Raw genomic sequence first — 22,570 nt, forward strand, 5'->3', positions numbered from 1 at the left:
TCAATGTTTCATGGAATTTTTGGTTTCATTGAAACCAGTTCTGAAGTACGAACCAATACATACGACAACGTACGTTTACGGAATTTTGTAACCTGTGATTTGTTTGCGTCTGGAGACACGAGAGGTCTCAAAATATCAAGGAGTTTGTATATATTATCATATAAACATAGCACCACACTGTTCGCATTTCGTGTTCTTGTTATAATTTCTTTAATAAAATTTTCAAGGATCCATGCTTGCATAACATGTTTTTGCAATTTAGACTCCACAGGATTCGAGCTGCTTTGATTGTTCAAACCGGTGTTTCTTTCAGGGCCAATATTTTTCCTTTATCGGGGGTTTACACTCGTTGAGCAATTAATTACAGAACTTTTGAAAGGGAAAATACTTGTAAACGCAACTTGCACGCCCCACTTCCTCCTCGAGATGTTATCAGTTACGACCCCGCGAGTCACGCGATACAGAGATCGAAATCTTTACGCCCCCGGGTCCTTCGCGATCGTAACTTTTCAATGAGTTAGGCAAACGCGTCGGCCACGAAGCACGTGAATTCACCGACTGCGGCTTATCGGGCACGGATCGAACCTTCGACCCTCCGTTGACCCTCCCCGATCGTTTCTAACATTTTTATGACGGCTTTATCGTGCCCAGACTCCCGCCTCCACGGTCTTTGTTACGCGCGATTTTATCTGATCCGCCAGTGTGCCCTGCTTGCCCTTCGATATTTGATACCCTTGTCGCGCCTCCCATTCTCTCCGTCAGAACAACACTTTATTCAATTGCAACGGCTTCTACGGAGCGTACCACTTAACTGGAACACCCTAACTATCGCAATTGGTTTTTATTTCACACATTAATACCACGAAAAAACATCGTTCGCTCCGAATGTACGAATTTTACTGACAACAATTTTTCTTTCGTATCTCTCGAGATTTCAAGAGCATCGACATCTTTTTTTAAAAAAGATTCGAGCACTTTATTGTAATTGGTTTTGATTTTAAGTAATATTGCTACGTGAAAACATTGTTCACTCTGAATGTACGAATTTTACTGACAATTTTTCTTTCGTATCTCTCGAGATTTCAAGAACATCGACATCTTTCTTTAAAACAGATTCTAGTACTTTAAATATTGTAATTGGTTTTGATTTTAAGTAATATTTCTACGTGAAAACATTGTTCACTCTGAATGTACGAATTTTTCTGACAATAAATTTTCTTTCGTATCTCTCGAGATTTCGAGATCATCGATATTCTTTTAAATACACTTGATCACTTTAACTATTGCAACTGGTTTTTATTTTAGGGAATATTGTCACGTGAAAACATTGTTCACTCTGAATGTACGAATTTTACTGACAATTTTTCTTTCGTATTTCTCGAGATTTCAAGAGCATCGACATCTTTTTTTAAAAAAGATTCGAGCACTTTATTGTAATTGGTTTTGATTTTAAGTAATATTGCTACGTGAAAACATTGTTCACTCTGAATGTACGAATTTTTCTGACAATAATTTTTCTTTCGTATCTTTCGAGATTTCAAGATCATCGATATTTTTTTAAAAAGATTCGAGTGCTTTAAATATCACAATGTTGCAGAAATATTGCTTTCATTAGGAGACCCGTTAGAGACCTATGGGCGCCCCTAATGGTCCCCATTAATCGTTCAACGTGGTTGTTGATCTTTTCGATCTTTCTATTCGTTATAAACTCGAGGGCTCGATTCGTTATTTCCGGGTGTATCGGATTTTTGCAGCTCGAATCTCCATCGACGTGCAAAGAATTTTAAGTTTCTTTCTTTGTCGGGCGATAAATCTGTAACTCCGTATAGAAAATAGACTCGACTCTTGGCATTTGTTATTAGGCTGTTTATTTCAAAGGTCGATGAAGTGGATCGTTAAAAAGGTATTGAATTTTCAAGAACTGTTTTCACGCATTTGTATGAACGCGAGAGAAACGTGCAACTTTTCAATTCACAAATTTGTCAAGTTTTTCTTCGTTAATTTAGTGAAAAATTAGGTGATAAAATACGGAGGGGGTTATTTAAATGATATTGTGCTGTACAATTAATGTAACCAAGTAGAATTTTATAAGGAAATCCGAAGTGTCTCAAACAGTTCTTGTTTTATGTAAATTTAAATTAAAATCGATAATTATGTAAAATAATTATACTAGTACGTGATCGATACGATCTATTTGTATTCTTCCTATGTACCCTAAGAAATTAATCGAGCAAAGAGTGATGTGTAAATCTATTAGTTTCGTTGTACACCATTTGTCCACGCACGACCAACAGTATGTTCTTGGATTAATTTACTGGATCATGCTTGCAACCCTAACATCGTTACGAGGGATGCATTATCGGCTAATAGGATCCACAGACGTAACGGTTTATCTCGTGATCTGTCGATACAGTGCTCCGAATAATTACAAACTCGCTTTACCTGAATATTTGTTCTAAATTCCTAAAAAACGACCGATCGTGTCAAACATTTTTTACGTTCGCCAAATTTCGTTAAAAAATAATTTGTATCAAATATATTTAACTGTTGTACAAATCTTGTTTAAAATTTTCACCGGTGAAAGAACGAAACTCGTGAAATATTCTGTTCTAAGGATCTTAAAAGTTTTAATAGAATTCGGAGCGCGGATAATCGCGGAGTACGATTCAAATACCATTCGAATAGTTTACGATGAAGCACGTGGACAGTCGTAACGGTCGAATAGCATAACAAGGACGGACTATTAATTGTGTTTTGCCAGGTAATCGTTTCCTTTTAAACATCTCGTCCCGTTGTGCAAAGGCAGCCAGCCTTCGCGGGAGACCGCTACGAGCGACGTTTTTCTGTTGAAACAGGAAACAACGGGCGGTTGAAAAAACAAAGGCGATGCAAAGTTGAGCATTTGTCGACTGGGACGATACATTTCGCGCGGACGAAAAAATACACGTACACGTACGAGCAATCTCGCGCAAGTGACGCGTGTAATGCTTTTGATATTCGATACGACGCACACGCAAGAATAAAAAGCTTCGTCTGAATACGTATTATTTTCAGCCACGTAGAATATCGAACAAGGAATTCGAGCGCCGACGAACGAAATCGATATCTTTAATTTAGATTCGAGCTTTAATTCCGATAACGCCTGGCACCGAGACGCACGATCGCGAAATTTTCTTTCGTTAGACGCATTTCTTTGAGAAAAATTTCTAGCCCGGTCCGGACCGGAATATCCCCTTAACGCGCCAGCGCGTTAAAAGCAGACAAGTTCCCATAGTTGGGGCAATTTTAGCTCCTTTTTTCATCGCATCGGGCCTCGTAAACTAGGAAACTACAATAAGAACACCGGGTAGGGGATGAAACGAGGGCAATTAATTTCGTTTGGCTGCAATCGTTTCAGAGACGAGCAATTAAAAGTTAATGGATGTCTTCTTTCTCTGTTAGTAATTTTCTAGTACTCTGGATTTAAATATAGTCTTGTGTAAAATTGCCTGGAATAGAATCGGCTAAATGGACTCCGTAATGGCTCGTCTGTAGTTCGCTATCGAGGATCCACCCACGATAGTGAAGCATATTTAAAATCACCCATTACAGAAAAAGGTTCACCATTGAGCAAAATTGTAATACTACAAACATAAAGCTCCAAAACAGAATTTCATTTCTCCTATTTCAATAAAAAGTGTAGACGTTTCAAAACAGATAAAAGAGATTCATTAATTTACTCTCAAAGAAACCTTTCTTTAAAAAAATAGTTTCAGTATGATATTATTCAGGAAAATTGATTAAATTCAGAAAATAATGTCAAATGAATATTTTAAAGGGTGTCTTTATTTTTCGTTGGTAGAAATAATTTTTGAAACGCCTTGTAAAATGTAGTGCTTCGACGAAATTAAACGAAACGAGCCTCGGATGAAATCAGTTGCAGCAATAAAGGCAGCTCCAACCGTTTCTGCGTTGATCAATCATTTTGTGTGACAATTGTGGCGTTTCTGGCTGAATCGTGGGTAAGGTTCGGTTGCAACAATGCGCCCGCTGGATGGAAGCCAACTCAGGGCGAATGCTAGAGACGTGTAACGAGAAATCATGAATAGGGAAATTTCAGAAACGGTAATAGCGTTTAAATGATTTACTGGCCAGGATTCAAGTAGCCAATACGAGCTACGGGGATTGGAGTTTCTTCCCCCGTAAACTCGCAACAAATCCAGCTCGTTGCGCCGTGCGGTTTCTTTTGGTTTATGCAAATTCGTACGAACGTTCATCGTTTGAATTACTATTGCTGCGCTGGCGTGGATTTCGAGTTGTATTGTTGCGCGTGGAGAATTTACGGAACGCCTTTGACGCCTGTTTTCTTAGTTTCTGAGGCATACCTAGCTTTGATGAGCTATGTGATCACGGAAATATTCTATCCATTGCGGTCGGAAGCACAATGCGATACGGGAAATCACATAATTGTGGATTTTAGTGCTCCAAGGGCCTATAATATGGGATCCTTTCACCCCAATAACAACGATAGAACTTTTAATTCGTTTTTGAGTTAGAAGAATCGCAGGGTGCAATGAATACACTATCGAATCTTGGATTGCAAACGGCCTGGGAGCACCACCTGACGGAACCGCGACCCTGAGCAACCGCCAGGCTGTTCCCACCGAGATAATTACATTTCCATTTTAATTAATACATCCGAAACGGCTTGACCTTCCCCACGGAACAGCCATCTCGATTTGTAGACCTTCCATGCGCGAAAAAGCCCCTATTCGAGTGGAAAAATTGGTTCACGGCGAAGGGTGATTCTGGAACACTTCGTCCCCATCATATATCCACATTTCTAAATGCAGTAAAATTCCGATTATCCGGCATACTCGGGACTGGGACAATGCAGGAAAATCAAATATGCTGAATAATTGGACTATACCCACATATGGAGTGATAAAAACGAGGAATTTGACCATTTTTATGGGGGTCTTCTCACTTTACGAGGTTGAGGAACAACTTTAAGAACATTCTTAGAATTTCTAAATATTCCCCAGCAAAATACGCGTAGTTTGTATTTTGAAACATTAAAATCCTCCAATCGGTTCAGAAGTTATGACTTTTTAAACATACGAATGATATTTCAGGGGAAAATGTCGTATATGGTCATACATTACATTTTCGGTAAGGAATTTTTTTCTCGAATGTGCGTAGGATTTCGAGGTCATGTGTATTGACCAAAAATGATTCTAATTGACCCTCGCAACCGAAAATAATTTTCCTAGAACGATATGAAATTTTTTAATTTTGTCGAAGAATTTGCCCACCTACTCGAATTTCTTTCTCGAATGTGCGTAGGATTTCGAGGGTATGTGTATTGACCAAAAATGATTCTAATTTACCCCCGGAACCGAAAGTAATTTTCCCAGAACGATATGAAATTTTTTAATTTTGTCGAAGAATTTGCCCACCTACTCGAATTTTTTTCTCGAATGTGCGTAGGATTTCGAGTGTATGTGTATTGACCAAAAATGATTGTAATTGACCCTCGAAACCGAAAATAATTTTTTCAAAATCATCGGATTTTTTTAAATTTTCGCTACCCCCTGACGATTTTTCTTAAAAATTTGTTCTTGATTTTGAATAAGCACAATCGTTGATAATGTAGTAATACAAATTATTAGTAAAACATAAAAAAAATATAAAATTTTCACTCTTTATTCGTCAAATGTTTATTACCGACATCACTGTTGGATGCATACGTCTGTGACTTCTTGTTTGTGTGAAATTACTGGAAAATAATTTTGCAACTGTTGCGATACAATATCGATTCCATTTTAATTAATTTTCATCTCTATAGATACACGTGCCGGCGAAGAGAGTTTTTAAACGTGAAATTGGAACTTGGAATTATTTGAATAACAGTTATAACATTATTTTTTTCATCGAGATCCATTTTGTGGCTGGTCATTAGGTCCGAATCGCTCCGTATAACACGGGGGAAAGGTTACGGGCCAACGGAGTGTGTCCAGCAGGAAAAAGGCGAGGAAACGTCCGAAAGTTGGTCGCATCGGAGGGGGGGTTTAAGCCGGTGTTAAGGGAAAACCGGATGTCAGGGATGTACAACGGTAACGGATGTCGGCTGGAACGTTTTTCTGGCGAAGCTCGGTCAGGATGGAAAGGGGACGACGGGGAAGTTCGCTACACGCACTTGGCTTCGCCCTACCGATCAATAGCTACAGGTGGCAGCCATTTCCTAGCCAACGGCTGCTTCCACCCTCTCCCCCTCCAACGCTCTCTGTTTCCCTTTAACTGTATCATTTGCTCCTTGCCGTTATTACTACCCCATACACTGACGTTCTTTCGCGAAAAAGACCCTAGTTAGCGAGATACAACAGTTATTCTGCCGTTTCATCTATTAGGTCCCATAAGCTCCTGCCCGCCGATATTCTGAAATTACGAGGATCAAATTTGTTGTTTAACAGAAGACAAACGAAGTTTGTCCGTTCAGGGGATTTCTGAAATCTTAAACGTACCAACATATTCATAGAAATTTGGAACAAATAGATATTCTGTCAAAGCTCGAAGTTTGGAATCCGCACTAGCTTACGAAACGAAATCGTGTTTGAGCTTTAGAAAAAATAACGTCAACGTTTTAACGAAAAGTCAAAGAAAGGGGAGGAAGTTGTCGAACAGTTTTTCGTAAAGTTTCATTATATGTTTAAAATATTGCTTTAAGTTCTAGTACAAAACGAACATATCTCAGAAGTTGCCGACGACTTCATTTCTTCCATTTTGAAATTCATTACGGACAGGACTCATTCTGATCGTGTTAATTCGCTAGCTGTTCAAATTTCAAAATAATCATAGAAGAAGAAATTGTGTAACAATATTTGCCCCCCTTTAAACCCCTTAATGTTCATGCTCGAGTCTGACTGCTTTGAAAAACAATATTTGTTTAATCCAACGATTTAAGGGATGATAATATTTGTTTTCGTTCAAATTATACGTTAGATGCAACATTGTAATTAACAAAAACCGTATTTTTAGAAACAAATCCAATAAAGAAAACTGATCATTGTTGGTTAACCTGAAAAATGTGAGCGTTAAGGGGTTAAACCATAGACATAGTTTTTTTCTCTATAACACCCACGTATAAATTAAAAAATATAAACGCTAAACACGATAAAGAATTTTTATCGTACCGTTCGTAGAGCATATTCGAAAATTACATTTTTGTTTCAACCGTAGACAATGTCTCTCTTTTTTGAGAGTATGAAAATGTTGAATGATTAAATCCAGGATATCCCGTTGCGAAGGATCGGATATCGCGCGGTGGAGTTCGGTTTCGATCGACGGACAGATTTGTACACAAGGTTTTATTTAACGTTAATGTTTTACGTATTTAATGGAACGTTGTAAATCTAGGCGAATATTCATAAATGGATATTTATTGTACGCAATGTCAAATAGCGCGTATTTCTGGGAACTATACGTTCGGGAGAAGCGTGTGACGCACGCGATGCGATCGCGATCGTTTTAATTAAAATGGACAGGGCGAAGGGATCGAATTATTTACTCGATGCGTAAATTTCGTCCGTGTTACGATTTCATATAACTTATGACGAACGTTTATTGCAGAAACAGAGACGCCAACGCGATCCTTGTCCTCGCTGTATGAAATAATTTTAAAAATATTAACGTGTTATTCGTGTGTCGCGTTTTCATCGCGATTCAGAGTCCGACAGAATGTTTACGTTTATTTTCTTTTTATTGTTGCAAGTTGATTTCGTGTGTCCACGTTGAAACGGTAACAAAAGCTATTCGCATTCCCCTGTCGCATCGATGGTTTTTCAAAGATATCTCGTTCTTTGCAAGTTGGTGGACGTGTAAAAGACCGGTTTCCACGTTGCTGCACCTGCACGACCAATTCGTCGCTTTTCGCCAAACAAAAAGCTAATATTTGGTACGATGACCAGCATTGTTGGAAGGAAAAGAGAAAAAAAGGGGAAATTAACAATGAAAGCCAATACTTTGTCTATGGCGGCGTGTGGCCTTTGTGTGCAAATGGATCCACACGTGCAACAGGAAGTTCCTCCATCCATGAAGCTAGAGTGGCCGAAATTACGAGTGGCCGAAATTTAAAATCGATAATCGATTTCCACAGTTTCCGTTCTGAAACGCAATTTCTCGTAACAAGAAATGTTTTAAGTTTCTATTTACAATTTTCATTGTTTCAAACAAACTTTTTTCGCACGTTTTTTTTCAGGGAAAATACAACTGAAAATATTCTGAACATTCAGTTTTCAAGAACGTCCCCCTACGATCTAATGATCTTCTCTTTTTGATACTGTTTGTATTTTTTACATAGATAAGCCTCGTGTAATTTTCCTTTTTTCCGTATTGTTAATATAACCCTAATAACCCTGTGTAGGGGTCTGTAGCCTGATAGAAAAAAAAAGAAAATAAATTGGCCCTCGAACGGTTCGGGATTATTTCAAGAACGTAATGGACATATTCGATATCCTTGCTCGAGCGATTTTATATATCGAAGGGCGGAGAAACGAGAGCTATTGAGTCCTAAAGTTTGGAGAATATCGACGGGGAAGTTTGCTGGTCGCCTTTGTAACATCTGCACCGCCCACGAATACTTGCGGTAATTCAGTCCCTCGCCTGTAAAGCCATATTTCCCGAGTATTCGTCGGAATATTCGATGGTGGAAAGAGAAACGAGGGCTTAGAATTTTCCCCTAGTTGCTCCCCCTCTCGAAGAAACTTTCGGTGGAAATTTCGACAGAGAACGAACCACGCCAATCGATAATTGACGGAATAAAACGCGGGCCAAAATTTACGTTGAAATTCGCAATGGTACTCACCGGAGAACGATTTTTAATTTCTTTATTATCGTTTCGTTTAACACTGTACCACATACTTTTCGTAATTTAAAAAGTAGTAATGAAAATTCATTTTGTACCCCTTTTAAATAATATTACCAACAAGAGAGTCTAATGTTATTGTAGGTGCAGCAACTTCAACAAAAAAAAAAGGTTTTAATGTCGGAAATATTTGAAACGGTAATTCTCTGGATTCTGATCATATTACGAAGCCCTCAAAGATTCTCCACGCTCCCCATTCTGTTCTCAGAGGCTTTTGTACTCCCCCGCAATCGATCGACTCAATTAAAACCTGCCACCTCGATCCATGCTTGTTTCACGACGTAATCAAGCCCACCTGAGATAAACTCGATCCCAAATGCAACAGAATCCCAAACTTAGCGTCTCTTCACGAGCTGAGTAGGTGTTGGGGGATTCTTTAGAGTATTTTCTCTGGGTTCATTAATTTCTTTAAATCAATTAATTTCATTATTATTATAGATACAGTTTTAGAATCTCTACAAAATTATAAGTAAACTAGCAAAAACAGAAATATTGGATTTAGCGAACGAAAATATAATAAATTGCTAGGAAGAAAATCGATCCGCGCTTTTTCGTTGATTGTATAGAAATTTTAATATACACACGTAACCTAGTTGCAAAGTTCAAAGAATACAATGAAATCCTTTTAAAAAATATTTTCCAAGCTACGCGTGCCGAGCAAATTGAAAACACTTTTTACCAATTTTCGAGGATATAAAATTAAAGTGTTACGAGACGGAAAATCGAGAGACAAATTCGATTATCGTTTGCAAAATAACCTGTTGAAAGTGTTCTCGTGTTGTACCAGGCGAAACGAGGACTCGAGAGACAATTGATGTTTTGGGAGTTTCGCTTTACACGTTAATCTTCGTGTAACGTTCCGCGAGTTTTTCAATCCATTTCGATGCGATCTAATTCGAGACACACCTTCCTCGTGCAGGTTTGTTGCACCCTGGCACGCCACATTGTTTAAATAATTTCCACCCTGCGCTAGATCCTGCATGCGCGTTAAATAGATCTAGGATAGGTCAAAAATACAGTCGCTCGAATAATTGACTCTTCACTTATCCGGGTAAACGGAAAATCAATTTTTACGTGCAAATTTGAGAGTCAAAAGACAATATATACATAAAATATATATATAAGCATTAATTTTCCATTACCCGGATAAGTGAACACTCAATTTTTATATGTGATATACACATATAATAAACGGTGTAATTTATGGAAATGAAAAACAAAAGATCGAAAGGCAATTCCCATAAAATAAATCGTTAAACATAAAATATATATATAAGCATTAATTTTCCATTACCCGGATAAGTGAACACTCAATTTTTATATGTGATATACACATACAATATAACAACGGTGTATTTTATGGAAATGAAGAACAAAAGATCGAAAGGCAGTTTCCATAAAATAAATCGTTGTAATTGAAACAAATGATAGCAGTTTATTTGTTATAGAAAGGTTACGACGAAACAATATTATTATTGACTTTCTATGGGATTATTAGATCGTTGATTTTTTTAAAACAACGTGAGTGCTCCCTACGATTTAGCCGAATCTTGTTGTATACTTAATGTTTCGGAAAGTTGGCGTCTGTTCAAACACCGACTGTTACTACTTGTTGCAGCCATTTAACTTCATACTACTTCATGGTCTTTTTGTATTTTATCGATTCTCAGTGGTCGTCCAGGTCAACTTTAACAGCAGTTTCCGAGAGTATCTTGTCATTTGTTAGTTGAAATGTACTGGTGATTTCTTCTACTTAAACAATGTTCGTAAATAAAGATAAGAAATAATAATCTGAAATTTCCTTATCGAAACGGGTCAATTTATTTTCCAAGATATACGATTATCTACAAAACTAAAGTAAATTAAATTACGGAAAAATTGGTAATGTATCTTGACAGGTATTTTAGAATTAAAGTAAATTAAATTACGAAAGTATTTATAGATTCCGTTTTGATCGTGCTACGATTTTCACCACACCCTATTCTATTAGTGTGAATGGCAAGACTCATCGATCTGATGTTATTAAATCTAACCCTTAATTAAGCAAATCATAATTAAATCTATCGACGCGACGGAATATTCAATAACCGGGTTTAACAATAATTGAACGACCGTTGAACGACGCTCGAAATATAAACGTCGATCGAGTACAATGGACAACTTAAAATCGTTACACGAGAGCACACAGATTTAGATTCAAAGTTCACGATGCGCAAAGTACAAAGTCCAGCACGAAGTTTACGTAGAATGCATGAAAAAAAAAAAACTAATCCAAAGTCCAAGTTCCTATAGTTCCAAAGTTCAGGCATTTTTAATCTCGAAAACTAAGTTAATATTAAAGGAGTAATCGTAGCTTCTTTCTTTGGAAACGATCTCGGAAGATTAAGGAGATAGAAACGCCAACCGTGAACTTTCTCAACGGATTCCTCAATTTATTTAATAACTTCAAATTACCGTTATGTCTCCGCAATTATAATTATTCAAACAAAATGTATAAATTACAATGTTGGCCTTAGTATCTCCGATACAGGGACTGAAAGTAGAAACTTTTTATTGTTCAGAAATATTTCACTGTGCTTTAATTTGATTTAGATTGTAATTTTAGCGTTTATTATTGCTGGAAAATTGCAAGAGCATATATAAATGTAGCATATTTATTATTTGACTAGTTTTAACAGTGAATTTAAGTGCTGCTCGTTAGTTTTAAAATTAGACTCGACACGATCGTGGAATTCAGAACAGGTATAAATAAAATAAATTTAGATCGCTCCGCCCGGATATACGACCACCGGATACACATACACACACACACGGGCACAGGTTTTACCGGAAATATTCCGTGGAAAGGATTCGTTCTACTGACCCACCGGCTGCTCTAGTTAACCGAAGGAAGGAAATGGATCGCGATATATGCGGTTTAATCAATATGTCTGGATTATGAGTTGCCTAACGACTCGTCGAAGTCTTTGCTTGTCGAGGAAAAGGGTTCTCCAGGAACCATGCTTGCCCAATGGACCAGGGAAATTGCTTTTGTCAAGATTACCCCCGAGTCGTTTAATCTCTCCTCTCCGAATGCGAGTTAATGCGGTGACATAAATGGTTTCTTATAAGAGAGAACGATCGTTTTACTGCACTGTAAAAATCCCCGAGTACCAGCTTTCCAATGAAAACTAACATCGCGAGACAATTTTTATTTCCTCCCGCGTATCGAGCTTTAATTCGAGCGTAAATGCCAAAGGTCGTCCGACGATTTCTGCGACGCGAAGGGTCTCTCGAAAGAGTTCGAAACAATCAAATTATCTAAATTATTATTTTTATTTCACAAATAATATATGTGTTTGTACGAATTATTCTTAAGTAATCATTAAATTACTTGGAATTTAAATTAAAAAGAACTCTCGAATTAGTTACTTGAAATTATTGAAGAATTACTTTTTTCCAAGGAAAAAATTCATAAAATTCAACGTACCTTAAAAATTGTATAAGTTACAATAATTTTACCACAACAGGGAGAGCCTGACTTTCTGGTCTCGCGTTTACAAAATAGTTGGTTATTTATGCGACATAAAGAAACACTCAAGAGCTATTTTAGACTGCTGTAAAAACCACACTACTTGTTAACGAGTTAAACGCCACGAACGGTATCGGTTAATATTCCTTAGCCCTGAACTCCATTATAAAATCGAATAAGGAAAGTTTAACGAGAAGAATCGCGAGAATAAATATGACAATGACCTAAATATTCGCGCGGGCTTTACCAACCGCTCGACACTGAAATAAAGAATGTAAAACAGAGTCGTATTAATATTTAACAGTCAAAGAAGTTTCCGTAATTGAAATGAATAATGGATGTCGCGTCTCCATTGATTCGTATAATCATGGTAATAGACACCGCGAATGTGTAATCAACTGTGATCAAATGCGAAACCGTCGCCATACTCGCCAATCAGCGAATAATTTTCATTTCGCTAAATCTTTTTCTTAACATATTACCGTAAATAATAAAAGAAACTTCATTGACTGCCTAACGTAGAAGTAGATTGCAAAATAAACGTAAAAGACTGCTTAAATTATAATGGTTCCTATATTCTTTCTGCTTTACTCAATTTGTTTATTAACTATAACACTCTTGCATCGTTGACGCAAACCTAACCTAACCATAAACTTAAACTACGCGTTAAGGCGCCAACATTTGAATTGGTCAACGTTAGAGTGTCTCTACACTCTGTCTTTATATATTTTTGTTTCAAGTCGATAGTGTTGTTAATTTCGAAGATATAAGTCGCACATGTAATGTAACCTTAACCTTAAACTACGCGTTAAGGTGCCAACATTTGAATTAGTCAACGTTAGAATGTCTCTACACTCTGTCTCTGTATATTTTTTGTTTCAAGTCGATAGTGTTGTTAATTTCGAAGATATAAGTCGCACATCTAATCTAACCTTAACTTTAAATTACGCGTTAAGGCGCCAACATTTGAATTAGTCAACGTTAGAATGTTTCTACACTCTGTCTTTATATATTTTTGTTTTAAAGTCGTTAATATTGTTAATTTCGAAGATATAAGTCTTTGAAGGATTGCATTGAATTTGATAAATACGATTCGATCGAAAATGCGTACGTGATCGTAGTAAATAGTAATTTTTTGAAAATACTACGAGCCATTGGCCAGCACGTGGATCACGAGGTTGTACGTCAGTGAGACGAAGATAGAGATAGTACAATTTGAGAAATTACGTCTTCGTTAAAGTTGCGATATCTCCAAAACGAAAAGTCGGATCGACATAAATCGAAAACCATTTTTAAAGAGGAAGCTTCGACGCTTCTAACAGTGGCTCTGTTAAAAAGAAAACACGTCAAGCCTCGGAACTGCGCTCGCGTGAAGTTTCGGTACTTTCGATACGCGTTGCTGGACGGTTTATTAAAATATTACAACCAGTTAGTAAATTATTCGGACAATTTCATTCGTTACGATTCTATTAAATGCTCCTGACGTTTCTGACAACGAATATTTCATGAAATTTCGTTCGCTTTGATACTCCGGTAGCCTCTGTTTAACTAGAATAATGCGATTTCGATTGAACCCGGTTAAACGGGCTGTCCGTAAATTTGGATACACAGTCAACTAGGGAGCTAATTTATTTTGCGATTTCAACTTTCTAAACATTGTTTCATCGCACGTTTGTTCGCTTTCTGCTTCGACTATAAGATTTTCTGTTACATTCGAGTAGCTTTTCAATATTCGTGATAAATTGATGGAAATGATAATAAATACTTTTCTTTTATCGAGTACCTTGAAGTAATAAACAACTGAAACAATTGCAGTCTCCCTCTTTTTTGAGAAAGATCTCAGGCACTGAAATTCATTTTCAGAATCCATTGAAGTTTTTAATTTTTTTTTTTAACTTTTAACCAATTAATTGGCCTTTCACCAGTATTTTTCATTATTCGTTGATGTTCTTAGTCCCTTGGTCGAAGAAAACGATTAACAATAAAGTTAATTCAATAGTTATTATTCAAATAAATGAACATTTTGGTAGTTGTAGATTTACGATATTGTCGCGCAACTTAAATAAATAAAATTTATTTATTAATAGCAATTAGAGAAACTGAAAAATTAAAATTCCGTTCCACGGGAGCTCAGTATGGAAAGAACGGGTAATATAAGACGAAGACTCGGCGTCTTCTGGAGGAAGAAAGAAGCTAAATAAGGGAGAAAATGTCGTGTGGAATTTGAAGCATGGCTCTCATAATGGTCTAGGACATATTAGTTTATCTCGTAATGATCCCGACGAGGCGGCTCTGCACTCCTTAGTATTTCCTTCCCTCGATTATGCGTGCTCGAAGGAATGCGACCTCGAGAAAGAAGCAAGTTGTCGCTTGAAATTAATTATCGAGATCAATAAAATTTCATAAGCTAATGGCACGACACGTTCAAATTAAATTTTATCAATTTTCGTATTCGAACATCCTTCCATTATACAATAATAGAAATTAATAAAATTAATCTCGTTAAAGAAATTGACGAACGCTTAAAGAACACAAAATATTTTAACAATAAAAAAATATTAAGGTCACGAAATAGACATCTTCTCTAATAAATTATTAAAGGCACCTTCTGAAACTTTAAGTCGAAATTGTTTTCTAAATTTAATCATTCTTCCTCGATTGAATTTTTTTTCCTACATATAATGAATGACCAAACGCTTTATTTACTTCTTAATCTAGTAATACGTGATATGTAATGCACAAATAAAAGATGAGGAACGCTGATTAGAAAGTAAATTGCACACAAGTTTAGTATTTCGGTTTCAATTAATTGCTTAATTAATTAGCTTAAATAACTCTTATTGCCGAATTCAAAGGGATTCATTACTTTAATGCGTTCGCTGCAACAAATAGCACAGTTAGGAACAGACCACCGGTAGTATAATAATTTTAATAGTGCAGTCGTGTAATCAAATCGAGTTGTCCACTAAATTAAACGAAACTCGAGTTCATGAATATATTAACGTTATTCGTTTCATTTTGCACGACTCTTATGATATTTCGTGTCAATTGTTATTCACACTCAACTCAAATTACAGTATCTCCACTTACAAATTAAATAAATTATTTTATTTTGAATTAATTTTAAATATCTGAAATAAATTTTGGTCCCGGTCTGATCGTAACCCGGCTCGAAAGAATGGGTTTTCTCGTTGTGTTTCTAACGAAGGAATATTGTTTCTGTTTCAGATTGATTTTTCAAGTAATTTTGAATGCCACGCGGAAAGGGGAACCCCGATGTTCATGGGAATGCATTTCTGGCAGAAGGCTGAGCCAACTGGCTCCGCGTTGTACCGATAAGTTCTGGAAAATCTCTGTTTTCGGCGCTCCGAGAATATTGTGATCTTGTCGTGAAGCGAGCACAGCCGACATTTGGCCTGGAACGACTTTATGCCGGCAACTACGGCCGAAGAACGGTCCAAAGAGGGTGCAACAGGGTGCTAAGAGTATTTTCTCTAAAAGCTGTACTCAACCGCCAAGATGTTGCCAGCAAACGTGGTCTCCTTCGTCAAAAAGGTATTTTAAAAAAGAACATATCCTCATACCCCCATTACCAATTACAATAGAAAATACAATAACAACGAAGATGGCAAAACACGGACTATAGCGAACTATATGAACCTTTCATTATTTATCTCAAACGTGGATATAATTTTAATATTGTATCTCGCGGGTTATACAATCATTTTTAACGTTTTTAAACGTTAAGGTAAATACTCGAGAAGCATACTTTGTAGGAATTAGAGGCATATATCCGCAAAGTTTCTTTTTAAATTTCATATTTATTTTACATTTAATATCGTAGAAAAGTTTCTGTTCCCATTATTTCCCTCAAACGTTGTTATAATTTTAATTCTGTACCTTGTAGGTTATATAATTATTTTTATTCTAAAAATTAAACATTGATAAATATACTCGGGAAGCACACTCCTTGGAAATTGAAGGAATTTCTTTGCAACGCTCCGTTTTTTTTAAAACTCGCGAAAGCTGCTTGAATTTAAATATATTTTATTTCAAACCGAAACCGGTTGATCCCCCTCGTTATTCTCCGAGGTTAAAAGGAAAAGGGAGACTCCATATTTCGTTAAAAGAAATTGTACTTCTAATGTCCTTGACGTTTACACATGTCGATTTTTCTTCGCGAATAATCTGGAGTCCCTCTGGAAATCCTTTAAAACTCGGAGCTTCATTATTCTTTATTCGATGTATTTCACGAGATAAATCCATTTATAGATTAAAATAGGTCAGCCTGCATAATACATATTATCGGTCACAAGTTCAGCAGTGCCTTTTACAATTAGTCAATTCTAATCGGATTACTTAATGGGAAATAAAAATAAAAATGGAATACTCACGTACTAGTTTCTCTATGAATTTTTAAAGCTTCATTCGTTTCTTTAAAAGTAAAATACTTCGCCATTTTCGTGATTAATCCTGTGTAATTTCAAGTATGATCAATATATATATTAATTGTTATTTTACAGTAATAATATAACGTATACAGGGTGTCTTAGTAACTATGTTACAACATAGGAACAGTTCAAAAATAGAATTGTTTGGTTTAAAAACGTATATATTTTTCTAGAAAACATTTTGTCGAGGTTTCGAGTTATTTTTAGCACCGTGACGTAATAACAGAGATCGAGACCTTCAAATGTTATTTAAGTAGAGAATATCATTATCAAACAATTATTTTACAGTATTTTACGATATATCGATATTTAAAAATTATCCTTCGATTTATATTTTATTATTAGTATTTATCAATTTATATTTTCCAGAAGAGGATTATAGAAACAGCACAGTCTTTTAACGTTTCGATCGTGTAATTTAGGTCCGCCGAAAGTTGGACAATTGATATAGGTTGTATAAGGTGCCCGGTAACCGTCGATGCGACCAAAAATATTTATACGAGAAAATATAAAATAACATATTTTTTGTGGAAAAACCAATTTTAAATATTCGATTACTAATAGTAATATAGGAAAATAACTATAGCATGAATTTTAAATATTTTCACAATTTATCGAATACCTTTTTCAAAATAATGGAAACATTTTCTATTTTGTATACCTCGCATTCGATGAATTAATTGATACGATTTTTACATTCCGACACACTGACACACAAAGTGACAAAAACGAGGGACATAATCAGAGACAAGGTATACGAGTAGACTTTACATGCAATGTATTCTTTCGGTCCATTTTTCTGGGGCTCTAGAGCCCCATTATCATTCTCGTGTCACTCGCAATGTTACCAATAGGTTACAGAAATGAACACAAACGGAAGTGAGACAGAAAATTAAATTACAGAAACATTTCTGACCACACATTATATTTTCGGTAAGGAATTTTTTTCTCGAAAGTGCGTAGGACCTCGGGGGTATGTGTATTCACCAAAAATAATTGTAATTGACCCCCACAACCAAAAATAATTTTTTCAGAATGATTTAAAATTTTTCAATTTCGCCGAAAAATTTCTGCACCTACCACCTGCCGATTTGTCTTAAAAATTCGTTTTCGATTTTTAATAAATTTGTTTGACGAGGTGCGAAAAAGTTGTTTAATACTTTATTGTAGATATCTATGAGCTCTACTTCAGAAATAAATTTCATTGAAATATATTTACTATTGTAGGAGTTATGGTCGTTTGAAAATTGGACCATTTTTATGAGGTTTTTCTCACTTTACGGGGTTAAGGAACACCTTTTCGAACATTCTTGGAATTTCTACATATTCTTCAGCAAAATACGCGTAGTTTGCATTTTGAAACATTAAAATCCTCCAATCGGTTCAGAAGTTATGACTTTTTAAACATACGAATGATATTTCAGGGAAAGATGTCGTATATGGTCATACATTACATTTTCGGTAAGGAATTTTTTTCTCGAAAGTGGGTAGGATTTCGAAGATTAGTGTATTGACCAAAAATGATTCTAATTGACCCCCGGAACCAAAAATAATTTTTTCAGAATGATCTAAAATTTTTCAATTTCGCCGAAAAATTTCTGCACCTACCCCCTGCCGATTTTTCTTAAGAATTCGTTTTCGATTTTTAATAAATTTGTTTGACGAGGTGCGAAAAAGTTGTTTAATACTTTATTGTAGATATCTATGAGCTCTACTTCAGAAATAAATTTCATTGAAATATATTTACTATTGTAGGAGTTATGGTCGTTTGAAAATTGGACCATTTTTATGAGGTTTTTCTCACTTTATGGGGTTAAGGAACACCTTTTCGAACATTCTTGGAATTTCTACATATTCTTCAGCAAAATACGCGTAGTTTGCATTTTGAAACATTAAAATCCTCCAATCGGTTCAGAAGTTATGACTTTTTAAACATACGAATGATATTTCAGGGAAAGATGTCGTGTATGGTCAGACAGTACATTTTCGATAAGGAATTTTTTTCCCGAAAGTGGGTAGGATTTCGAAGATATGTGTATTGACCAAAAATGATTCTAATTGACCCCCGGAACGGAAAACAATTTTTCCAGAACGATTTGAAATTTTTTAATTTTGTCGAAGAATTTGTCCACCTACTCGAATTTTTTTCTCGAATGTGCGTAGGAATTCGGGTGTATGTGTATTGACCAAAAATGATTGTAATTGACCCTCGCAATCGAAAATAATTTTTTCAAAATCATCGGATTTTTTTTTATTTTCGCCGGAAACTGCAGCTACCCCCTGTCGATTTTTCTTAAAAATTTGTTCTTGATTTTGAATAAGCACAATCGTGGGTAATGTAGTAATACAAATTATTAGTAAAAAATACAAAATATAAAATTTTTACTCTTTATTCGTCAACTGTTTAGTATCGACATCACTGTTGGATGCATACGGCTGTGACTTCTTGTTTGTGTGAAGTATAATCCATAAGTTTTACCATAGAGTAGTGGGGGTAAATATGCCAGTTGTTCATATATTTCGAACTCTACTCTATATCAATAGTCTGTCTGATCGCGAAGACTAGAGACCTCGTTGAGTAGACTGGTTCAAGGAATGGGCCTTTCAGAAATGCCCATTAAAATCAATTTTTTTTTATCGTCGACCTACTAATTGTCACGGTTAGCCCCCCTTCTCTTCAAACGGTCTAAATATGGGCCGACCTTCGCATTGCGAGTAAATAACTTGGAACGGTAGGCAGGTCAAGAGCCAATCTTGTAATCGGTATGCAAATCGAGGCTTGTCTGGCACGCTGCTGACCATTCTCACCCCCTATCTTCGTCACTCCACCCTCATCCGTTTCGCCGAGTCTCTCTCTCTCTCTCCCTCTCTCTCTGTCTTACTCGTCCTTATTCCCGGATCACATAGTGATTTTCGGTACCCCCTTTGGAGATACATGCACGCAAACATAGCGTTCTGTCCTTCGTCCTTCGATCCGCGCGGTGTAATGCAGGCTTGGCTTTTGGGAGGATTCCAAAGAGGCCGAGAGGAATGCTATCCTAAGCTGAGTGAGCGATGGAATTCCGGTATGCAAATTCGCGGAGAATATTAAACGGCCGATATTGTACTGTGACCTTCCCTTAAGCACGGGGCGAACGTTGTTTAACACGAGACCCATTTTAGACAAAAGTCATTATCTCTGACCAACACCAGATTTACATTGATCATAGTTTCATCAAAATCCGCCGTGTTACGTTAAAATACCGCTTTCTTTTATAATCGCAATACATACTCATATCATTGTCTCAATTGCATTCGACATTAATTGGTAACAAACAATATTTACGAGTTTTATAACCTTATATAACTATTCACAGGATATTACAGCATATACAATTGATTAAAACATAACAAAATGATTTGCCAATGTTTTTAAACAATCGAGTAATAAACGAATTGAAATGCCTGAAGAAAATAAAGGATAAGATTAACGAATAATAGCAAAGTTACAAAACAGTAAATACCGAAACAAATTTTAAAACCGTGCAGTTTACAGTTGTCTGGAATCGAAGTTTTGGCCAAGGAAATGTCCTGGTGACGTGTTAATGGAGGGCGCGTAATCGACGGGGGTCGTTTCGAATCCTGCCCTCACGCGTGGAATTATTTTCTGCCCTAGATGGTGACGACGCAACCAGATTCCGGAACAACCGGATCGGTTACGCCGGATGAAGGCGGCACCACCTTCAGCAAATGGAGGCAGCTGGGAAGCGACGTGATACGGGACGGTAAGTTTCATCAGCGATTACATTCTTGGACACCCGATAGAACTAATCGAGTTACTTGCACGCTAACGATTTAAATAATTAAGTCGACGGATACGCTCGTTAGTTTCCAGCCAGAAATTGTAGTTTTGCACTCTATCACAATTGAATTGAAGAATAAGTCAAAAACGTGATCTCAGTACCTATTTGTACATGATATAGCGAGAAATATCACGTTTGAAGTGTTCGATAATATTTTATAGTTATGTATCGTTATTCCAAACAAGAAAAAATAGATATGTTAAATATTTTTTTTGAGCGAAAGCAAACATTTGGAAGTGCTTTTGCATTTTCAAGAAAAGTAGCCAAACTATCCCCTATTTTCGTTTCATTGGTTCATGAGATTTTCAAAATTGTATGATTATAAACCATTTAAATATCACACTGTTCGAGTGAATTTGTCTTGACCACTGCTTTCATGTTCGGTAAAAAAATGTATCAAAATGTGTCGCCTTCGTTTCTCGAAAAATATTGCACGTATAAAGAATCGGTATCGTTCATCTTATTATGCATAAAGAATATTAAAACACTTTCCTCTTTCATTTTTTTCATATACCGTTTACGAGAAAAATGCTGGTCAAATTGAACGCGAACACCCTGTATAATAATAATCCTGCAATTTCTAAAGCATCGTCTATCGAAGTTATCGTCACTCCTGGTTGTTCAGGCGTATATACTCGTCACGTCGAGCGGAGCGTGTGTAGTCGGCTTAAACGCGGTCTCGCGCGAGAAAATGCAAGCAAACGGAACGAGCCCGGATAAATAGCATGCCCGTTTTTTACTTAATTACTGTCGGGTCGCATTTAACAGGAAAATGCAACGTCGAGCGGTAAAGCGAGTGCCTGAGGACAATCGCTAACCAACGGATTTCGTTGCTTTTATACTCCACCCCTTTTTAAAGGCGTTGTAATTTATTGGAGATTACCGAGGACAGGTATAATTCATTCGGTTTTCTAGGACGTGAAATTCATTTGGAATTTGAATGCACCTCTGGATTATTGTAATTCCACTTCTTACAATCATAATCATTTGTTATTCGATGCTAAAGATAAGAGATTTACGCCTGTGTCACCAGACAAGAATCCTTTGTTACTTTATTTCAAATCTCAAAGTATTTATTTATTATGGTATATAAACTCTTGTTTCTGAAGAATCAGATACTATATTTGTCTTTGAGGGACAAGAGATTGAGATTATATGTATACAGGTGATTATATACATAAGTAACAAATTCTTTATTTCAATATTTATTAATGGGAAGAATTAAATTCTTAACATTTCATTTGGTTCAAAGTTTGCATTTCTTACGATCGAAATATATGGACAATGTTGGGCACAAATACTGTGGTTGAAACAATATGTTTTTTAAAGAAGATATACTTGAAGAATTCTACACAACTACTGAAACAAAAGCATGAAATATCTCAGGAACAACAGCTCTATAATGTATTCTTGTATCTTACAATTTTCTCTTGTGTCTTAAGACACAATTATGTCTAAATTCGTACTTGTTAGCTCAGTGTTTACATTGGTCACCATTGGTTAGTAGTGGTCAGTAGTGATGTGTACTTGGTATTAATGGTCAGTAATGACCTGTAGTGGTGGGCAGTGGTTAACAGTGGCCAGTAGCGATACACACTGGTCATTAGTGGACAGTGACGTATCGTAGTGGCGAGTAGTGATCAACAGAGGTCAGTAGTGGTCAGTAGTGGTCAGTAGTGATCAGTATTCGGTCGATTCTACCCTTTAGTCATTCCTCCACCATGACCATGAGTTGACATTGTTGACCATTAAATAACCAGTGACCAATTACAGGCATTGCGAAGTCGAAGATTAAAGCTTCTCTACAAGGATCCCCTATAAAATTTGGGGCAAGATTTTCTAAATTTTATATCACTTTGATCGA

The 22,570-nt window shown here is 36.3% G+C and overlaps 1 protein-coding gene across 1 annotated transcript in view; it reads left to right on the top strand.

The window, feature by feature from the left end:
* Positions 1 to 22,570, top strand: part of LOC122397535 (regulating synaptic membrane exocytosis protein 2) — a 96,150-nt gene that overhangs the window by 14,415 nt on the left and 59,165 nt on the right. Inside the window, exons 2-3 of the mRNA XM_043396766.1 lie at positions 15,642 to 15,968; positions 20,520 to 20,628. Of these exons, the coding sequence (XP_043252701.1) occupies positions 15,933 to 15,968; positions 20,520 to 20,628 (145 nt within the window). The 5' untranslated portion in view covers positions 15,642 to 15,932. The remainder of the gene's footprint in view (positions 1 to 15,641; positions 15,969 to 20,519; positions 20,629 to 22,570) is intronic.

Source organism: Colletes gigas, unplaced genomic scaffold, assembly GCF_013123115.1.
Source record: "Colletes gigas isolate AHSC1104 unplaced genomic scaffold, ASM1312311v1 Colletes_gigas_Sc00009, whole genome shotgun sequence".
Taxonomy (NCBI): Eukaryota; Metazoa; Arthropoda; class Insecta; order Hymenoptera; family Colletidae; genus Colletes; species Colletes gigas.